Source organism: Ptychodera flava, chromosome 16 (genome assembly GCF_041260155.1).
Source record: "Ptychodera flava strain L36383 chromosome 16, AS_Pfla_20210202, whole genome shotgun sequence".
Classification (NCBI taxonomy): Eukaryota; Metazoa; Hemichordata; class Enteropneusta; family Ptychoderidae; genus Ptychodera; species Ptychodera flava.
In genome coordinates, this window is record NC_091943.1 from 31902595 (window position 1) to 31919839 (window position 17245).

The following is a 17245-nucleotide window of genomic DNA, read 5'->3' on the forward strand; positions in this document are numbered from 1 at the left end:
AAAGGTGAAAAAAAAATTGACTACAGTTTAACAAAGTCCACTACCCATCAAGTCACTGTAGCAACAGCAATGTATGTATTTGTATAGTATATTGCAATCCACTACAGCCATACAGCCATAAGCAGACTTAAATCCTCTGTAAATCGTATCTTCTACATCCACTTTTGCTTGACTTCCCCAATGACTCTGCATTCTGTGATGTTTATCCTCTGGACTTACTTTTTCTTGACTTCCAAGTGACTCCACAGAATTCTCAAAACTGATAGATTTCTGGACATCTGGTTCTGGAATTCTGTTCACTCCATAACCACTGGAGTTACTGGATGTACTTGCAGAGCTGCTGGCCCTACTCTTTGTCACATCGCTACTTCCGGATTCTATTGCACTTGGAACACCATCTGGAATCAGCATTCCAGGGCCGTAGGTGGCCTTTCCAGCTTGACCGGGATGATTCCCTGCAGCTGCATGGGTAGAGTAATGAACAGAGTCCTGGTTTACCAGCCTGGCACTTTCTCTATCAAAGGGATTATTTCGGCGTTTTGGTGGTACAGGGGGCGCTGTTTCCATCTGGAACGCTGGGTTAGTATGCCCATTGTTTTGTGTTGGGGACATTGGACTTTCTTCTGGATTTGCTGTTGCATTTTCCGGAGTACTTGGCGATACAGAGTTGGTTCCGACACTGATTCCACTGTCTCGATGGCTCTGACTTGCCGTGAGAGTGCTTGAGGAACTTGCAACCGGAGCAAATGGATCAAATGTATCTATCACATTATCCTGGTTTTCCTTCTTACTACTCCCTGTGTTCATAAAGCTTTGTGCCAAGTCATTGAGGGGTCGCCTCTCCCCATGAGACGATGCCTTGTTGCCTCCATAGTGCAATGGTTCTCCTTGTAACACGCCCATCCCACCAACCGCACCAAGGTTTTCTAGTTCATCTGAGGTACCTAACATCTCAAGTTTCTTGGTGCTGTTGTCGATTGCATCAAAGAATTGATCTTCCTGTAAAGAATAACGAAATAATGTACCTTAGAATGCATTCATTGCTGTTAATGATGTTATGCTACAGATAATTACAATTTCAGCAAGGCAATTGACTTGTAATCTCAAATTTCACTTGTGAAAATGAGACTAACAATTTATATTCCTTCCACATGTATGTACAAGAAATCTGAACCATCGCAGCCATTTTTAAAATGCTAGAAATTTTCTTGATCATGTAATATCTATCAAATGTGAAATTTTCCCACATCATTCAGAAATTTCATATTTCATTAGCACCTGCTACTAGCGCAGTACGCCAAATGATTATTGTAAACTTAAGTGGCTAACAATGTTTTCATGATACTTTTGTTTACAACCAAAATTTAGAACAATTAAGTGCATTCTCAGGCAACAGAAGACCTATGTATCCTCTGTAGAGTACCATGAAGTGAAAAGGTAAAATTGTTCCATACTTGTTCTTGCTTTCCCTCCTGGCTGTCTTCCAAGATATCTCCTTCTACAACATTTTCATAATTCCCATCATCCAATTCTTGCAGTCTTTCTTCTTGCCGCTCGGTGTCACTCTGGAGTACATCCACACTCCACGTCTCGCTGGCCGTCTCCGATACCTCTCCTGGATGGCGTACGTCTAATAAACTATGGGCCCCTGGATAGTCTGGAGGTTCCGACTGCACCTCTGCTATTTCTTGTAATCTCTCAATGGGGTTTGGCTCTGGTGGGGGCTCTGATTGGTCACTGGCTAGAACATCTGTACTCCAGGTTTCACTCCAAGTCTCTGCACAGAATAATACATTTAACAATATTCAGTGATCATGATCAATGCCTAGACTAGTAGCGGCTAAATCTGTGATCATCTAATGTTGATTATGTGTAGCTGATACTGGCAAAAAATTCTGATTATGTGAATATGAAAATCAACCATACTAATGATGATTAAATGATGGTTTACAATTTAGTTGAGATGGTTCTATAATGAACCATAGCGGTCTTGCAATAGCTATCTACGACCACCGACCAATTTGACAGACCTTGTCACCATAATTCAAAACCAACCCTTGTAAAACTTTGTGAAACCAACATGCATGTGTTTAAATAAAACAATTAAGGTTCTGGAAATGACAAGTAGCCTGTAAGTAGCAACTTCTGATTCATTTAAATACGCTCCTAGAAGAATTACACAACTTTTGTTTAAACAAATTTGAAATAAATGGTAGTATATATAAAACTTTAAGGCAAACTACATGTATGAGATGTAAGGTGACAACTAATAAACAGGACTGACATTATGAATAGTTCAAATCACATCAATAAGGTACGTACAAGAGTGAAAGTGTAATCACAATTTACTTTTGTCCGAAACGTTCTCTCCACAGATTTTATTTTTGCTCAGAGTAAAAACAGAACTTCCAAACTGACAACGACAGCTACAAATGATACATAAGGATACATAATGATGAAATGTGCTGTTTACGCAAGCATATGTACTATGTATTAGTACACCTCCATTCACAAAAAGGATTGACTACATGTATGTCATCTTACAGAACATCATGTTCAATATACATGTATGATAATGCTGTCAGAGTACACATGTACATGGGTAGCATACACCTAACCCATAATTATCTTTGTACTGAATGTACATTTAGAATAAAATACCTACCGACTGCATCCATTTGTGACTTATCCTTATCCATGATGGTACGGATTTCAAATTTACCAAATCTGTCAGAGATGTCATGCGGCTCACTTTCCAGCATTTCCAGAGCTCTAGCTGCATCACTGCTGCTGGCTGTGGACCTGGGTGTATTCCTACCGCTGGCACAGCTTGCATTCTCAATTCCGCTGGTATTACTGATGTTTTCCAGATCCATGGAATACACGGAATTGGATGCCCCGATAGACATGGATTCCAGGTTGTCACTGACCAGGGATGCATCAGCTGAGAATCGTAGCTGTTTTTCTGGGATGTCTGCATGCAGCGATGGACTCACTCGGTGTTCAGTTTCTTCTGGTTTGGATTTAGTCTTGGCTTCAGCAGATGCTACAACCTGGGTCATTTACAAGGAAGATATAAAATGGTCACATTGGACAAATAGAATCATTCAATTTAATTCATTTAATTTAATTTAATTCATTTAATTCAAAACTGCAAAATATGTGCGTTTTTAATCTCTAAAATGCAAGAGGTTTGACAACAGATGGCTTTAATACTATAGCAAGGGCTTGAAAACCATCTGACAATAAGTAAATGTTGACTGTTTTTCACAGCACATTAACCCTATACCTGCCAGACAGTATCACTTCCCCATCTGCCAAGTCAGTAAAAAGCAGTATTGAGCCAAAACCATATGTATTTTCACCCACTTGGCTTGGTACATGTATGTTATAGCAGCTTTAGTCTGAAAAAATCATGTTTACAGTATCTCTGTCTTCAGGGACCTTCAAATCTTCAAGTCTTTGTTGGAATGCACCATAAGAAACATTTTTTGCTTAACTAGTTTTAACCAACTTGACCTGGTAAAATATGAACTTGGCAGGTAAAGGGTTAAAGGATTATCTAAAATTATTGCCTGTATTAGAGGACAATGTTGTTTTTTACTAGCATTTCTTTGCAAATGCCATTCCAAAAGTGTTTACAGGTACCTTACACGTGACCAATGCAACTACACACAACATCTTAACATTAATATCGAGTGAAAAATACTTTTCTCAAAGACGTCTGCCCAACACAGAGAAACGGAAAGACATGCAAGTCTGATAGCAACATCATCTCATCAATGTGAGATTCATGTATACCTGTAAATACATGTACCTTGGTTTCAGAAAGCATAGCAGGATAATTCATTGAGTACATACCTTGGTTTCAGAAAGCATAGCAGGATAATTCATTGAGTACATACCTTGGTTTCAGAAAGCATACCAGGATAATTCATTGAGTACATACCTTGGTTTCAGAAAGCATACCAGGGCACTCATTAACAATGTTACCAAGCTGTAAGACTAACACATCATCTGGTTTGTACTCCGCGCTTTGATCTCGCTGTTGGTTATTGGCATCTGCTTGTATATCTGGATCTGGTGCAATTGGGCTCTTCACTGTTTTCCTTCCTAATATATCCAACAGATGACAAATCATAAATTTATAACTTTACTCAAATTCAGAACGTTGATTCTCTCTCCTCTTTTGATTTAGGTACATGATGTGTGTGTGGAAATTAAAAACTTTTTAACTACCCTGTAAACTTTGTACACATTTTATGTACACACTGTATTAAAAGTTGTACAGGATAAAAAATAGATTAAATGACAAGCAAGATCATAAAAAGCAAAGTAAATGTAGGCTAGCAACTATCAGGATGTATATTAACTTGTCCTATGAAAGCAAATGGTTGTCTGCTCAACACAGTGAAATGCACTGTAATGTAGTAGTACACTAACAAACGTTTAGTGGTCTGGTATAAAATTAATTTTCTATGCCAGTGTGACACAAGGCTAATCAGCAGTGTGCTATCTGATCAAACAAATGCATGAATTCACAAGGACATGATATAACAAACAGCATATTGAGCAGTTCATCCTTCAACAAGTATGAGTCAGTCTTTGTGCCTGACAAAAATAAAAGAGATTCTGGTCTGTGTTGACTGATATTGTCATGTATACATGTACGCCTGTGGGAAGGAACAGATGTACCGTACACTGTTATCTCCGATATGTCGTGAGTTGCACGGAACCATGCAATTTCAACGACTAATTTGTACGTACCAGGGTATAACAAGATTTTACCTTTTCCATGGCTTTTCTTAGCTGATCCTAGTGTGGGTGTTGATGGAGAAGGCAATGGAAAACTGGATGTGTTACTCTGTGGGGTACTCGGTGTATTGAGAGTCACTGTTGGTGATGGTGTGGCCGGCACTGATGATAACATTGTCTCTAACTCTTTGCCTTCAGCTTGGTCTGGACATGAGGCTTGGACACTTCGTAAATATGCAACCTGTCCAAATGAAGGAATGTGTATCTTAAGGGAAGGTTTTCCAAGATATACAAACACAGACAGTCATGTGTAGGGTAGACTGTATATGAGATTAATTTAGACATTCTGTTTTTGTGAACAAAATGTGGCATGATGAGTATTGGTAATGTTCAAGTAATTTGGAAATTCCTGTAATGTTTATGAAGGAAAATTTAAAAGTCCCTTTGTCTTACTTTTCTTTCAATACTGTGAGTAGCAGAAATTGTGCACATCAAAATCGAATTCAAGTATGCAGTGAATCCTGAGAAAAGTGATTTGTAGCTATTACAAACAGGGTCTACCAGGTATGTACTGAGGTTTATTTCTATATGATCAGATGGTCTAACAATATAGAACAGAGATGTGAACTTCATGTATACTGCTGTGTATTTCCCGTATCATGCTAAAACAGAAGCTATGACTCCATTGAAAAATGTAAATGCAACAACTGAGAAAAAAATCAGCAGTCCTGCACACACAAACATACACATACACACACACACACACACACACACACACACACACACACACACACACACACACACACACACACACACACACACACACACACACACACATTGGCTTACATTCAAAAATGAGAACTCACCAAAGCATATAATTCATTCTGAGTGATGAGAGCCGAGCTGCGTGTGATGCCTTCTAATTGGTGATTGACAGGTGGGATGTCTTCTGTCGTCACACTGTTTATCATTGAATCCAGGAATGAAGACATACAATCCTATAAAGATAAAAAAATGATAAAACATGAAATTAAGTCTTCATTTACCAGTCTATACTTTAGAGCAAAGTGACTGAAAAAATATTGTTTACATTTTTAAAATTTACATAACTTGTTTGATCGATCAATTTTCCCGGTGCATTTACATGTACTAGCCAATCCCCATCCCTTGACAAACTCAGATTAAAAAGTTTACAATAAAGTTACACGTATTAATAAGAGTAATTCTGCTATGTTACCAGGAAGTCAGACCTGAAAGGGTTTAACATCTACTACAAATATTGACAGGGTTCTGTATCATAACAATAATTTAAAAATTTACGTTTACTTTAAGCATTCAATTTTCAAAACCGAAACACTACTGCTTCAGTTTCCGTGATTAAAATAGAAACTTACTTCCTGGTCTTATTGTAATCACCTTTCTGTGATTCTTCTTTCACTAATACGGATACACACAGCGGCATAATAATATGACACTGCACACACAGGCTGTGTACATTTAAACGTCAACAAATAAACATATAAACTGTCCTCCTCTTTCATAGGGATTAAACGCTTATTCATGACAATATCAGATATACTGTAGATCACCATGATATTTTACACCTAAAATAATCATTCTATTAAATGGTGGATTCATATCACCCATGCTATTTTACAACTGAAATAATCATTTTGATGGATTCATATTATACGTTGATCTGTATCTCATAATGGATATGCTGTTACAAGAAGGAAATGATGATCACTGTTGCTCTGGCATGCATCATCAGTGTGTTGGGTTTTCCTTTATGGTGTTGTCCGGTTCTTTCACATCTCGTTGTGTTGGTATTTGAATTCTAGCTAGTAACATCGGTATGTCAGTAATGCAACGCTGTCTCTGTGACAGAACTGTACACATCAGATGTCAAACTGTTTGCAGGGGTTATGACATTTGCATGAACGTGTACATGTATGCCTAGTTTCTTTCTGCTTCATTTTCAAAGACTACGCAACTGATGTTTCCTGTACAAGTAGCTCTGAACAGGGAATAACAGTATCTTCCATACTTTTTGTTGCTTTCTCTCCACTTTGCATAACTTAACGGTCATTTTTCACTTGAAGCAAGTCTGACAGACTATCAACAAAGTTGTGAACTCAAAAATAGACAACACTTGTATAAAAAAGCAATTGATTTTTCAATCGATTCATTATATCATGTTCTACACGACAAAGATATCATTAACTGCATAGATACATGCAGGTATTTCTCAATAACTGTCAGCAGAATAAACCACCAAGATATGAGGATTAAACGAGCAATACTGAGTGCTATGGCACCACAAGCAGTAATAACTGCAGTGAGTAGTACTGGCAAAAACACAAATATGAATAATACATGGTGCAATTTTGTAGGAGTCTTCTATATTATTGCTCAGCTTTCACTTTCTGTCATTTCACGTTGCTGTTAGACATAATGAATTATAAGCTTTTAAATTGGACAAAAGGAAGGTACATATATGTATGCTTCATTGCAGCTAATTTACCTCTGTTTAGCATCATGTTCAAATGGAATGCCTTTATAATATCTATATCAAGACTCACATTCTCCAATTCCACTACACCAATGAAACATTTATTGCATGTGCACTGACTACATGAGAATGGTATCTTTTAGTGAGATTTGTTCAATTTTTATGTTTGGAAAATAACGGTGACACTAACATTAAAGGCCAATCAACATTCTAATAAAGACATGTACAAAGACAGATGATGTATTAAATGCAAAGAGGTTGAAGAGTATTAATTGTTTGCAAGTAAAATCACTGGTAAACCTAAAAATTCAAGAACAGCGATATCAATCTCATAGTCATAAACTCATCAATCAACTGTAGTATATAATTTGGCAATTTGTTCACTTGTTGTGATCATAAAATCCCTGCATAAAGCAATGATTTTTGTGATGGGACGCTGTTCCAATATTTCAAATCAATTTATAATGTTGTTTAATTTGGTTTCAAGTCCTTATGCCTATTATGTATGAAGGGTACATGTATCATGACCATGTATTACACACTGTTGTGAGAGTCTATACAATTTTTGTGCCATCAATCACAATCCAGTTATCTAGCAATTGACAGTGACACACAGCTAAGAGTAAATATACATGTACAAACTATAGTATACTGACACTGCTCTACAAATAACATCTCATCCAACTTGTATCATAGTAACTCAATAACTATTCACATGTGCAACTCACTGATAGTGAGCTATTGATGTCAAATGAAAGTTAATCAATGTTAAACTATTATATAATGTATGTTGTGATTGTGCGAATACATATTCATGTAAGTTATTAATGTTTATGTCGAACTTGTATATCACATTATTCTTTAATACTAATATTGAATTTATAAGATTGTCATTGAACACTATAACATAGGCTTTGATACACCATCTTGCATAAAATATTTGCCTTATTAAACAGACTTGCTTCCCATGTGTCCATCTATCTATGATATTCATCTGTTGATGTATTTCCTTTCTGACACATGCCTATAGATTAAAACAAGCTTTCCTGACTATTCTGTGCCCAATGATTAGCTCAAAACAATGAGTTCACAAGCATTTTTTCTGTTAAGCTGTAAAATCATTAATTCGCTATTTTGATGTTTTGAAACATTTAACTAGGATTTAAGTTCACTGTTTTTGCCAGAAAGATTCTATTGTTATTTTACATTTTCACTGGGATTTAATTTGGTGAATTTTATGTTTCAGCAAAAATAGCGAAATTGAATTCCAGTGAATAATTAATGCTTTTAAAGTACATGTCTACTTTTCCAGTCATTAAAACAAGTACTGATATCATTCATAAAATCACAGGGAACTTTTTGTGATGTAGTAATTTGGCACTGTAATGTACAATGTACATATGTACATATGAAATTTAATAGTTCATTTGATGAGGAGAGTTACATTACACTGTACAGTATCACTGTGGTGTTCCTTGTATGTATGATTCCACATCAAAGCACATAATATGGTGTTCTATGACATATGATTTTCAGTCTAAGATAAATTGAATGTTTGGCTGGCACAGTGTCGTTGACTTGGTAATTGAATTGCCATTAAAATTACTCTGTGTGAACAGCCCTGACGTTTTGAAACCAAGAAAACCATTATTGGGGATCATGTTTCTTATTGGACAATGCGAGATAGTTTAAAAATAAATAATATTTGGCAATTGTATTTTCGCATTCAGGCGTCATCAATTGTTTGACAGCAGTTCAGCATTTGCCCTTTTCCTCATCTGTCGTCAAGTTCATCATTCACCCTTCCTCATTCCAGTGTTCGTAAAATTTACCTTGAGGGTAAACTGTATCTTGCGATATAATGTCACAGACAATTAAACAGTATTATGTATGCGCCAGTGGTTTCATGAAAAGACATTTATGGCAGGTAGATACTACACATGTACAAGTGAGCGACCACAGACTGTACAATGTATTCCTTCCGGGTATAACTTTAAAAGGTAATTTTCCCATACTGTTGTGAGTAATAGCAGCGATTTATCAAATTAGATCTGCAAGGTCAGTAGTAAGCCGACTAGGGAACTTCATTTCACTGATAAAATGCTTTGTGATAGTTTGACCCAATATTGTGAAACGCATGTAAGAATTTATTTGACCAGACGAGTTCAGTGAACGGGGAAATGTTGTATTCTTATCATTCCTTTGTGTACAATAGGGCAAATTCTGACCTATAATTTGAATTTCAAATGTGTGATAATTGCAGAAATGAAGTGGATATGGTCCTTCCTCTGCATCTAATGTGTTTCTAATTTAGTGGTTTTTCTGTACATATAGTATAATAGCAATAGTGAGTTAAATTACACTGTCATTAGCACTATCAAAACAGCATGAATTTCAAAAATATTTACTACATGTATGCAGTATCCAGCTGTTGTTCCATACAAGGCTACTCACATCCCTGCCACAGCATTGCACACACTTTACATAATATCCGATATCCTAACAAAGACATTTGTCCATGAGGCGGGTCTAGTATAGCCAATAAAATATCACAACTGGGGTAGCAAAAAATCTATCAAGGTCACTTTTTTAACATGTTCATCCAGCTGTTATCATAATGGCAAGATACGATTATCAGTTGTCAAGCCATTATCTTTTACAACAATATATCATTCCTTTCAGTCTGGACACAATTGACACAAATTTGATTGAACATGTGATATGAACCATGTCAAAAGTTCATATTAAAATACAATGGTAATATCCATACTAGGTCACAGAATACACCATAAGAAGTAATAGGCAGTAAAACCACTGCCTACTTTCTGAAAAGTGCAATTTAATATTTTACTGACTTTCATGCTTTCTGTAGCACACTGCATTTATTGAAATATTGTCAAATATTTTTCTGTTACGCCTCTGCAGATGAAAATAAAAATTATCCACCCTTCACAGATGATGATAATTGAAATTACTGCGTTTATAAAATAAATACATGGAAATAAAAGTACAATGCTTACACGAATATTTTTAACCTGTTCACCCCCGATTCCCTGTATAGAGGTCCACACTTACCACTGATAACAATTGGTTTGGACCAAACCATGGTGGTGAAAGGGTTAAAGCAAACAGTCTTACCGAGCATGTCCTGCACCACAGTAAAGCTTTAAAGGTACAAATATCACTACTACCTTGTCAAGAGGCTCCTTGAAGTTTTTACCAGCACTGAGCAAGGAATATAGTTTTAAACATTATAATATTAGATTTTAGCGAAAGGACAAAAATATGTCCGTCTTACAGTACATGAATTTCATTTCTTTGTGTAATGAATGCACTGTTACTTTCTAATCTATCGGGAAAACTTTACAAGTGGGCCTTGATTTTCATTTATATTGATGTAAACATCAATCATTCAGAACAGTATGCACCGATTTACAGCTGTACTGTATATATCATAATTCAGAGAGACTTTCATGAAATCATGGAAGTGTACTGCCTGTTGAATATTTGATTGTCAGCATGAAATATCACTGTGTCAGAGAAATGCATTTATTTTGAACAATACCACTGAACCACTCACTTATGGCTGTCCATAATACGGTATATGAATAGGGGCCGTTCACAGTTTACGTCACTGTTCTCTCATTAATATGCAAAAATAAATATTTGTCCGCATTTTTAGATTACACTTTTGAAATTACGCATGCAAGAACGACGAAAATACATCTCAGTGGGCGACTGCTAGTGTAACGATGAATACTAAAAAACATTCACGACTCAGATTACAAGCTGCAAAAACAGCCACGCATGCAACATTGATAAAATTTGTCCGCATTTCAAGCTGCGTGTCCGATGTCGCGCGCGTACAGCTATATTTAGTAACAAACCTGTAACCGTGAACAGCGCTATTCCTAACTTGACATCTGCTTATCTACAGGTATGTGTCATAGATAATTCACTATGATAAAACAGAAATTCAACTAAAATGACAACAAACACTACCTAATACTTGAAATGGAACAGGGAATAACAGATTATTGTAGCTATAATATTACTAAATTTTACATAAAAGTGGTAGTTTCACATCTACAAAGGGAAAATATAACTAAATTATAATATTACTAAATTTCACATAAAAGTGGTGGTTTCACATCTACAAAGGGAAAAAATGTTGAAAAATTTATGCCTGATTTTATTTTCAAAATCTAGTTTTCTAGAGGATCTAATGTAGTAATATTTGTTGATTTTAAACTGATTTTAAAAGTTTGACACATTTTAAGCTCTTATTTGTTGAAAAAATAAGTAATACATGTATATTGTATATATAATATATGCACTGTTCATGTTTCCTCAAGGCTACTTATATATGTCTTACTAACAAACTTTGTATCAATCCCAGTAAGTCAAAATCAATGATTATCACATCTTCTCAGAAGAGACGGCACATTAACAATGAAAACTTCAACCTCACTTTGGCTGGTAAAACTATTGACCGCGTCTCATCAGAGAGGTTGCTAGGGTCACTATTTCTAATAATCTGGACTGGTGTGAACACATTTCAACCATTGAAAGCAAAATCAATTCCAATTTGTTTCTTTTGGCACGCATCAAAAAATTTCTTCCTCTCCACTCACGCAAGCTATTTTTTATTGTTTCATCTCACCACACATCAATTACTGTTCTAATGTTTGGAGCTTTACTTCCAGTAGCAATATCTATGCATTGGAGCGTCTACAGAGACGTGCAATGAGACTTATTCTTGACATTGTTCCGCCTCTTTCCACTTTTCAAATGTATACTCAGCTTCATTGGCTGCCTATTAACTTGAAACTCCGTTGTAACCGTATGGCCCAAATTTACAGAGCAACTCACAATCTAACCCCCGACTACATAACCAGTTTGTTCAATAATTACATCCCTTCTAGATCACTTCGTTCTTCCAATCAGAATCTCCTTAAAGTTCCCAAGGCACGTACACTTCTCTATCAGAAACCTTGCCAGTTGCGGGTTGTGGATGAATATAACAATCTCCCCAAATCAATAAGGGACTCTGAGTCACTGGCTAGTTTTAAGAAATCTTGTAACAACTTTTTGTATAATACTTACTTGTCTGATGCCCTTTCGTAGTTTTTTATATCTATTTGTTCTTGTGTGTTTTTGTGTTTTCATGTTTGTGCTGTAAAGTGTTTTATGACTTTTTTTTGTCTATTCGACCTCCACGAAAAGAGGTGTTTCACCTATGGAGTTATCGAGTTTAAATAAAGATTAATAATAATAATAATAATAATAATAATAATAATACTGTACGGATAGCACAGGTCTTGTACCAAGATTAAATATGAGTATGTACAACTATACATAATGTAACTTGTACAGCTGAACATCGTAGGCTTACATGCATCTCCATATAGAAAACATAGACAAAACATGTCTTGTCAATTCTGTAAACACTTGTGTGATACCAGCTTTATTTCTATTTTAATCTGGTACTTTTTTCAAGTGTTGTTAACCATTACACAAGGTAGAATCATAAATATTCATGTTTACCGAGGCAGTGCAGAACCATACATGTACTGAAGTCTCTTGAAGCTTGCAATGCAGCACTGACCCAAACTTCAATTCTATTCAGAACTGTAGGTGTTGGGCATGCACTAGTATCACCTGGGCCAAAGACCGTGTAGGGTCAAGTCAGAGACACAAGCACACGTTGCAGGTTATAATGTACTGGTATGTAATAATTATATGTCTAGTACCGGTATGTCCATAGAAATTGCTATGCACCTGTTTTTCCTTCATAAAAATAAGTCACTGCAAAGTGTTTTGTTAAGAGTTTACACGTAATATTGTGTATCCGCCCAAATCTTTTTTTAACAGAACTCGTAAAAATTACAATACATGTATGTCCAGTGATACTAGTATTATAAAGCATTTCCCTTGTATCTGAAGTTACAATCACTTCAACAGTGTATCTAGTACAGTGTATGCTTCTAATAGTACTGGTGCACCGATTTATTTTTAACATTACAAGTCCTGCATAATTATCTTTCATGAGTTTTGTCAAATTAAATTAAGTCAAAAGGTAAAACCTATATTATTAGTAACACTAAGCACTGTCAGATTATAATTATAATTGGAAAAATACCATTGATAAAATCAAATATTTTTGGTATAAGAGTGCTATGAAAGTGAAATATCAGGTACTGTACATAACAGTTTAACTCAATGTGATAAAGTCCCATAGGTAATTGCCATTGCCCAAATTCAACTGATATATGTACTGGTCCACATTCAAAACCTTAGATGAGTTTACTTACCTTTGAGAATCTTGAACAGATATCACTTCCCCTACCATCACCAGCTGTGTACATTTTCATGGCCAGCGCCTGCAAAATCTGTGCTACCTGCATGAGATTAAACCTGGCAACATCACTGATCAGAATGTCAGAAGTTATTCCGTAGGGTTCCGGATTGACAATGGCCGGACAGACGAACAGAAGCAGAAGCATGTCCACGCACATGGCTCTCACTTCTTCCGCTTTGCTCTTTCCTGCCTGTGTGACAATCTTGTAGATCTGTTTCACAATCCAGTCCAAGCTCTGAGGGAAGCAATACATGTTATCCTTCAGACTTTGAATGAATCTGTTGCAGTGGTTCACAAGTTGGTCCACGTTCACTTCGAGCTGATGGAGGAGCTTGTCCTGGAACTCCGGGGTGTTGGCCTTGCCGAACCTCTTTTCTTGTTCTTGGGGTGTGAAGTGATCGGTCACCTTGTGCGGATTGGTCTCCAGGAAGTTCTCATCGTCCATAAGCAGGACCATCACAGCTTCATGGAGAGCAGCCGTGAGGTAGAGACGGCCGGAGTACAGTCCCTCGGTGAACTGCTTGAAAACTTTGGTGAAGACACAGGAGCCTTTCCTCAACAAGCGTCTAGGATCATCGCTACCTGCCAATTGGCTTTCAATCAATGCCTGAAGCAGTAGGAGCACGTATCTCTCGTCTTCCTGCATGATGCAGTTCCCGTACACAGCAGACATAATTATCTTGACAATGTCTTTACTGCCATCCAGGTGAAGCCTCTCACCTTGAGTGAGACAGTACGCTACAAGTCTGGGATTCTCCCGAAGCTTCTTCACAAACTCACCAAACGCTGAATCCTGATAACCCAGCTGCTTGTAAGCGTCTTCGAAGTTCACCTGTTCCAGAGCGTTTGCCCGGTAACAGCAAGCTGCCGGGGACGGCTCCCACGCACCGAAGATCAGCTGGTCTAAATTTTGCCTCTGTTGTCTGGCAATCCATGAGACATGATACAGCCTCTCTGCAGTGGATGTCACCTCTTCATTTAGACGACGTAACTGCTCCTTTTCGGAGGACACGAACAGCTTCTCCTCTTTCAGATGTTTGGCTAGCTCAACCAGTGTAGCAGTAGCAGCCATGATGATGACGAAAGCGTATTCTATTCAATTTAGATACAGCTGAGGAAGGAAATTTCAACAGGAAAGATCTGATTACGAGGTTAAAAATAACATAGAACAATATGCATGTACATATATGAAAATATCTATAGTTCAAAGATCACAAGAGTCAGTGACTAACGAAGACAATACTTTCTCTAAATGAGAATATTTACTTCAGAAGATCAACGTAAAGTCCAGTGATGCTTTTGTTGCTTACATGAAGTTATAATCTATCTGAGATTCTTGAATCTGGACAGAAATTCCAATTTTAACAGGCAGCGTTACTTTTTCAAAACCTGTGAGCTCAGATGGACCCAGAAACAGAAGAAGAAAGATTGAGATACAGAAAGTAGGAAGAGTCAATTCAAGTATACTGATACTTCCTAGCTAAGCTCATTGGTAGATGATAGTAGTGTTTGTCTTGCTATTGACAAGGGGAAGGGAAGTATGCAATACTGTTACGTTCTCTTCTAATCATGAGCCATTTTTATCTGCACAAGTTGACATTTCAAAAATTGAAATGTGTTATATGTAAAGGTAAAAGAGTAGCTGCAATGACAGCAAGCCCTGAGCTTTTGGAGTTCATTTGTATTGTACATGTATGATGACCTCTAATGGTGACCTCAATCACAAGGTCTCTGTCATTACTGAGTTTAATAAGGCACACTTTACATATATCTTCAGTAGAAGAGTAATCTATCATCATCCTCAGAGCAAATACTGGTTGTGGGGAAATATTTCTACTAATGAATTCGCGGTTGGTGAATGGGAGCTATAAAGTTCATAAAATAGTCAAAAGTTGTGGCTTCATTTCTTCTCACAAAAAACCCATCTCTGTGATTTTGACCTGTTTTAAAGTTGACTCTTTTGAAGATGTGTCTTTCACAAAGATAGATGGTCAAAACTGTTCTGCAATGCCAAAACAGAATAAGGCTGTCGGAGCTTAAACAACTGGCTATAAAATTAAACTTAAAAATCATTTTCCTGTCTCTCTCTCAAGATATAATTTTCACCTTTCTAATGGATGGCCTTTGCTGTAAGATTTGCCTTTTCCAACAATCTGACCCCCCAAAAAAGAGTAAGATAAAGAGCAGCAACGATGAGGTAGTATAATTAATTATTGAAGTAGCTTTTGAACTTTTGGGCTCAGAGATTTGATTAGCACAGATTCATTATTTAGAAATGCAAATAGAATCTCTGGGAGGAATTGAAAATGAAACTCTATAGTAGGATTGTGGAATCAACAGAATGTTTTTTCATCAAGGGTTCCAAATAACACAAAACTTAGTAACATCTGTCAATATTCTATAGCAGCATATGTCACTGTGGCAACTAAATCTAGCAAGAAGTTACCGAGGAATGATGCGTGCACAGTCTCATTACAGTTTAGAATTTCACCATTACAAGCCTTCTACTGACTCATAATAGTAGGACGAACACATGACACCACCGAGAATCAATTTTGCATTCATAGTGGGTTGTCAGTGAGCGGATACATTTAGAGCATTGTTCAATATACACGATGTATGAACACAGAGAATGTAAATATACGAATCTCATCCTGAATCGATATGTCATAAAAATACGGCATGGCACGGCCAAAGCTTATAAATGAAACGTAACTTCCAGATACCAACGAAGAAATGCAATTCTGAATCATGTGGCCGGCATTTCACCAGAGACTTGACATGCTTGAGTTCGACAGTCAGGCTCTGTGTTCGCATGCACGGAGAAGTCACTACAGCCGATGGAAAATTATGAGAAAACGGGACTGGGGAAAAGAGTTGCATGTATGGATGAGTTAACCAGCAACTGAGATACAAGCACCGACGCTGCCAAATACCGCTAATGCTCTACAGTTGAAATATTTCAGAATTGTTTCACCGCCAAACATGCTGCCAGTGCCAATTCCAGACCAACATAAACCGTGTTAGGAATAAAATCTGCAACTTTTAAGGCGTTGGATGTGTAAAAACAAATGCAAACAAGACCCACGGATATAATTTGGTCATTTTAACTCACCGACACTTGAATGAGCAACAGAAACTGCGTTGGCAACCTACAGTGAAGAGAGTACGGAGCAAAGAAGAGATACTCCCCTCGTCACAACATCCGCCATGTTGAAATGATTACAGTCCCATAAGCCTGTGCGAAATTTAGGTCAATAGGTCAAAGGGAACGCAAGGACACTTTCGTTCAATACATTTCTACAGCATTAGCGTCGCACTTGATAACTTTTCAAAGAAGTTCGCATGTCGATCAGGACTATTTCTAAAATTTTTGAAAATAAAGAAATAACATTCTCATGAGATGGAACTTTTGGTAAAATTTTCACCCTCCTGCTATGAAGGCTTTTAAATGTAATTCCCCGCGTTTACCCCACAGTAAGCATCTCTCACTTCAAACTTTTAGGAAGTTTTATACAGAAAAATTTTTTCGAAAACTTAGCATAGAACATAAACCGAACAATATGAGTATCTTCCAACTCACAAGCTTTTTTCTGCCCGTTTTTTTTTTTTTTGTT

The 17245-nt window shown here is 36.9% G+C and overlaps 1 protein-coding gene across 1 annotated transcript in view; it reads right to left on the minus strand.

Annotated features, from left to right (window-relative positions):
- The window catches only part of LOC139114612 (GTPase-activating protein and VPS9 domain-containing protein 1-like), a 33207-nt gene extending 16348 nt beyond the window's left edge, over positions 1-16859 (minus strand). Inside the window, exons 1-8 of the mRNA XM_070676431.1 lie at positions 16744-16859; positions 13582-14739; positions 5622-5753; positions 4789-4996; positions 3950-4113; positions 2666-3053; positions 1455-1777; positions 220-999 (exon numbers count right to left, since the gene is read on the minus strand). Coding sequence (XP_070532532.1) covers positions 220-999; positions 1455-1777; positions 2666-3053; positions 3950-4113; positions 4789-4996; positions 5622-5753; positions 13582-14700 — 3114 coding nt within the window. The 5' untranslated portion in view covers positions 14701-14739; positions 16744-16859. The remainder of the gene's footprint in view (positions 1-219; positions 1000-1454; positions 1778-2665; positions 3054-3949; positions 4114-4788; positions 4997-5621; positions 5754-13581; positions 14740-16743) is intronic.
- Between the last annotated feature and the right edge of the window lie 386 nt (positions 16860-17245).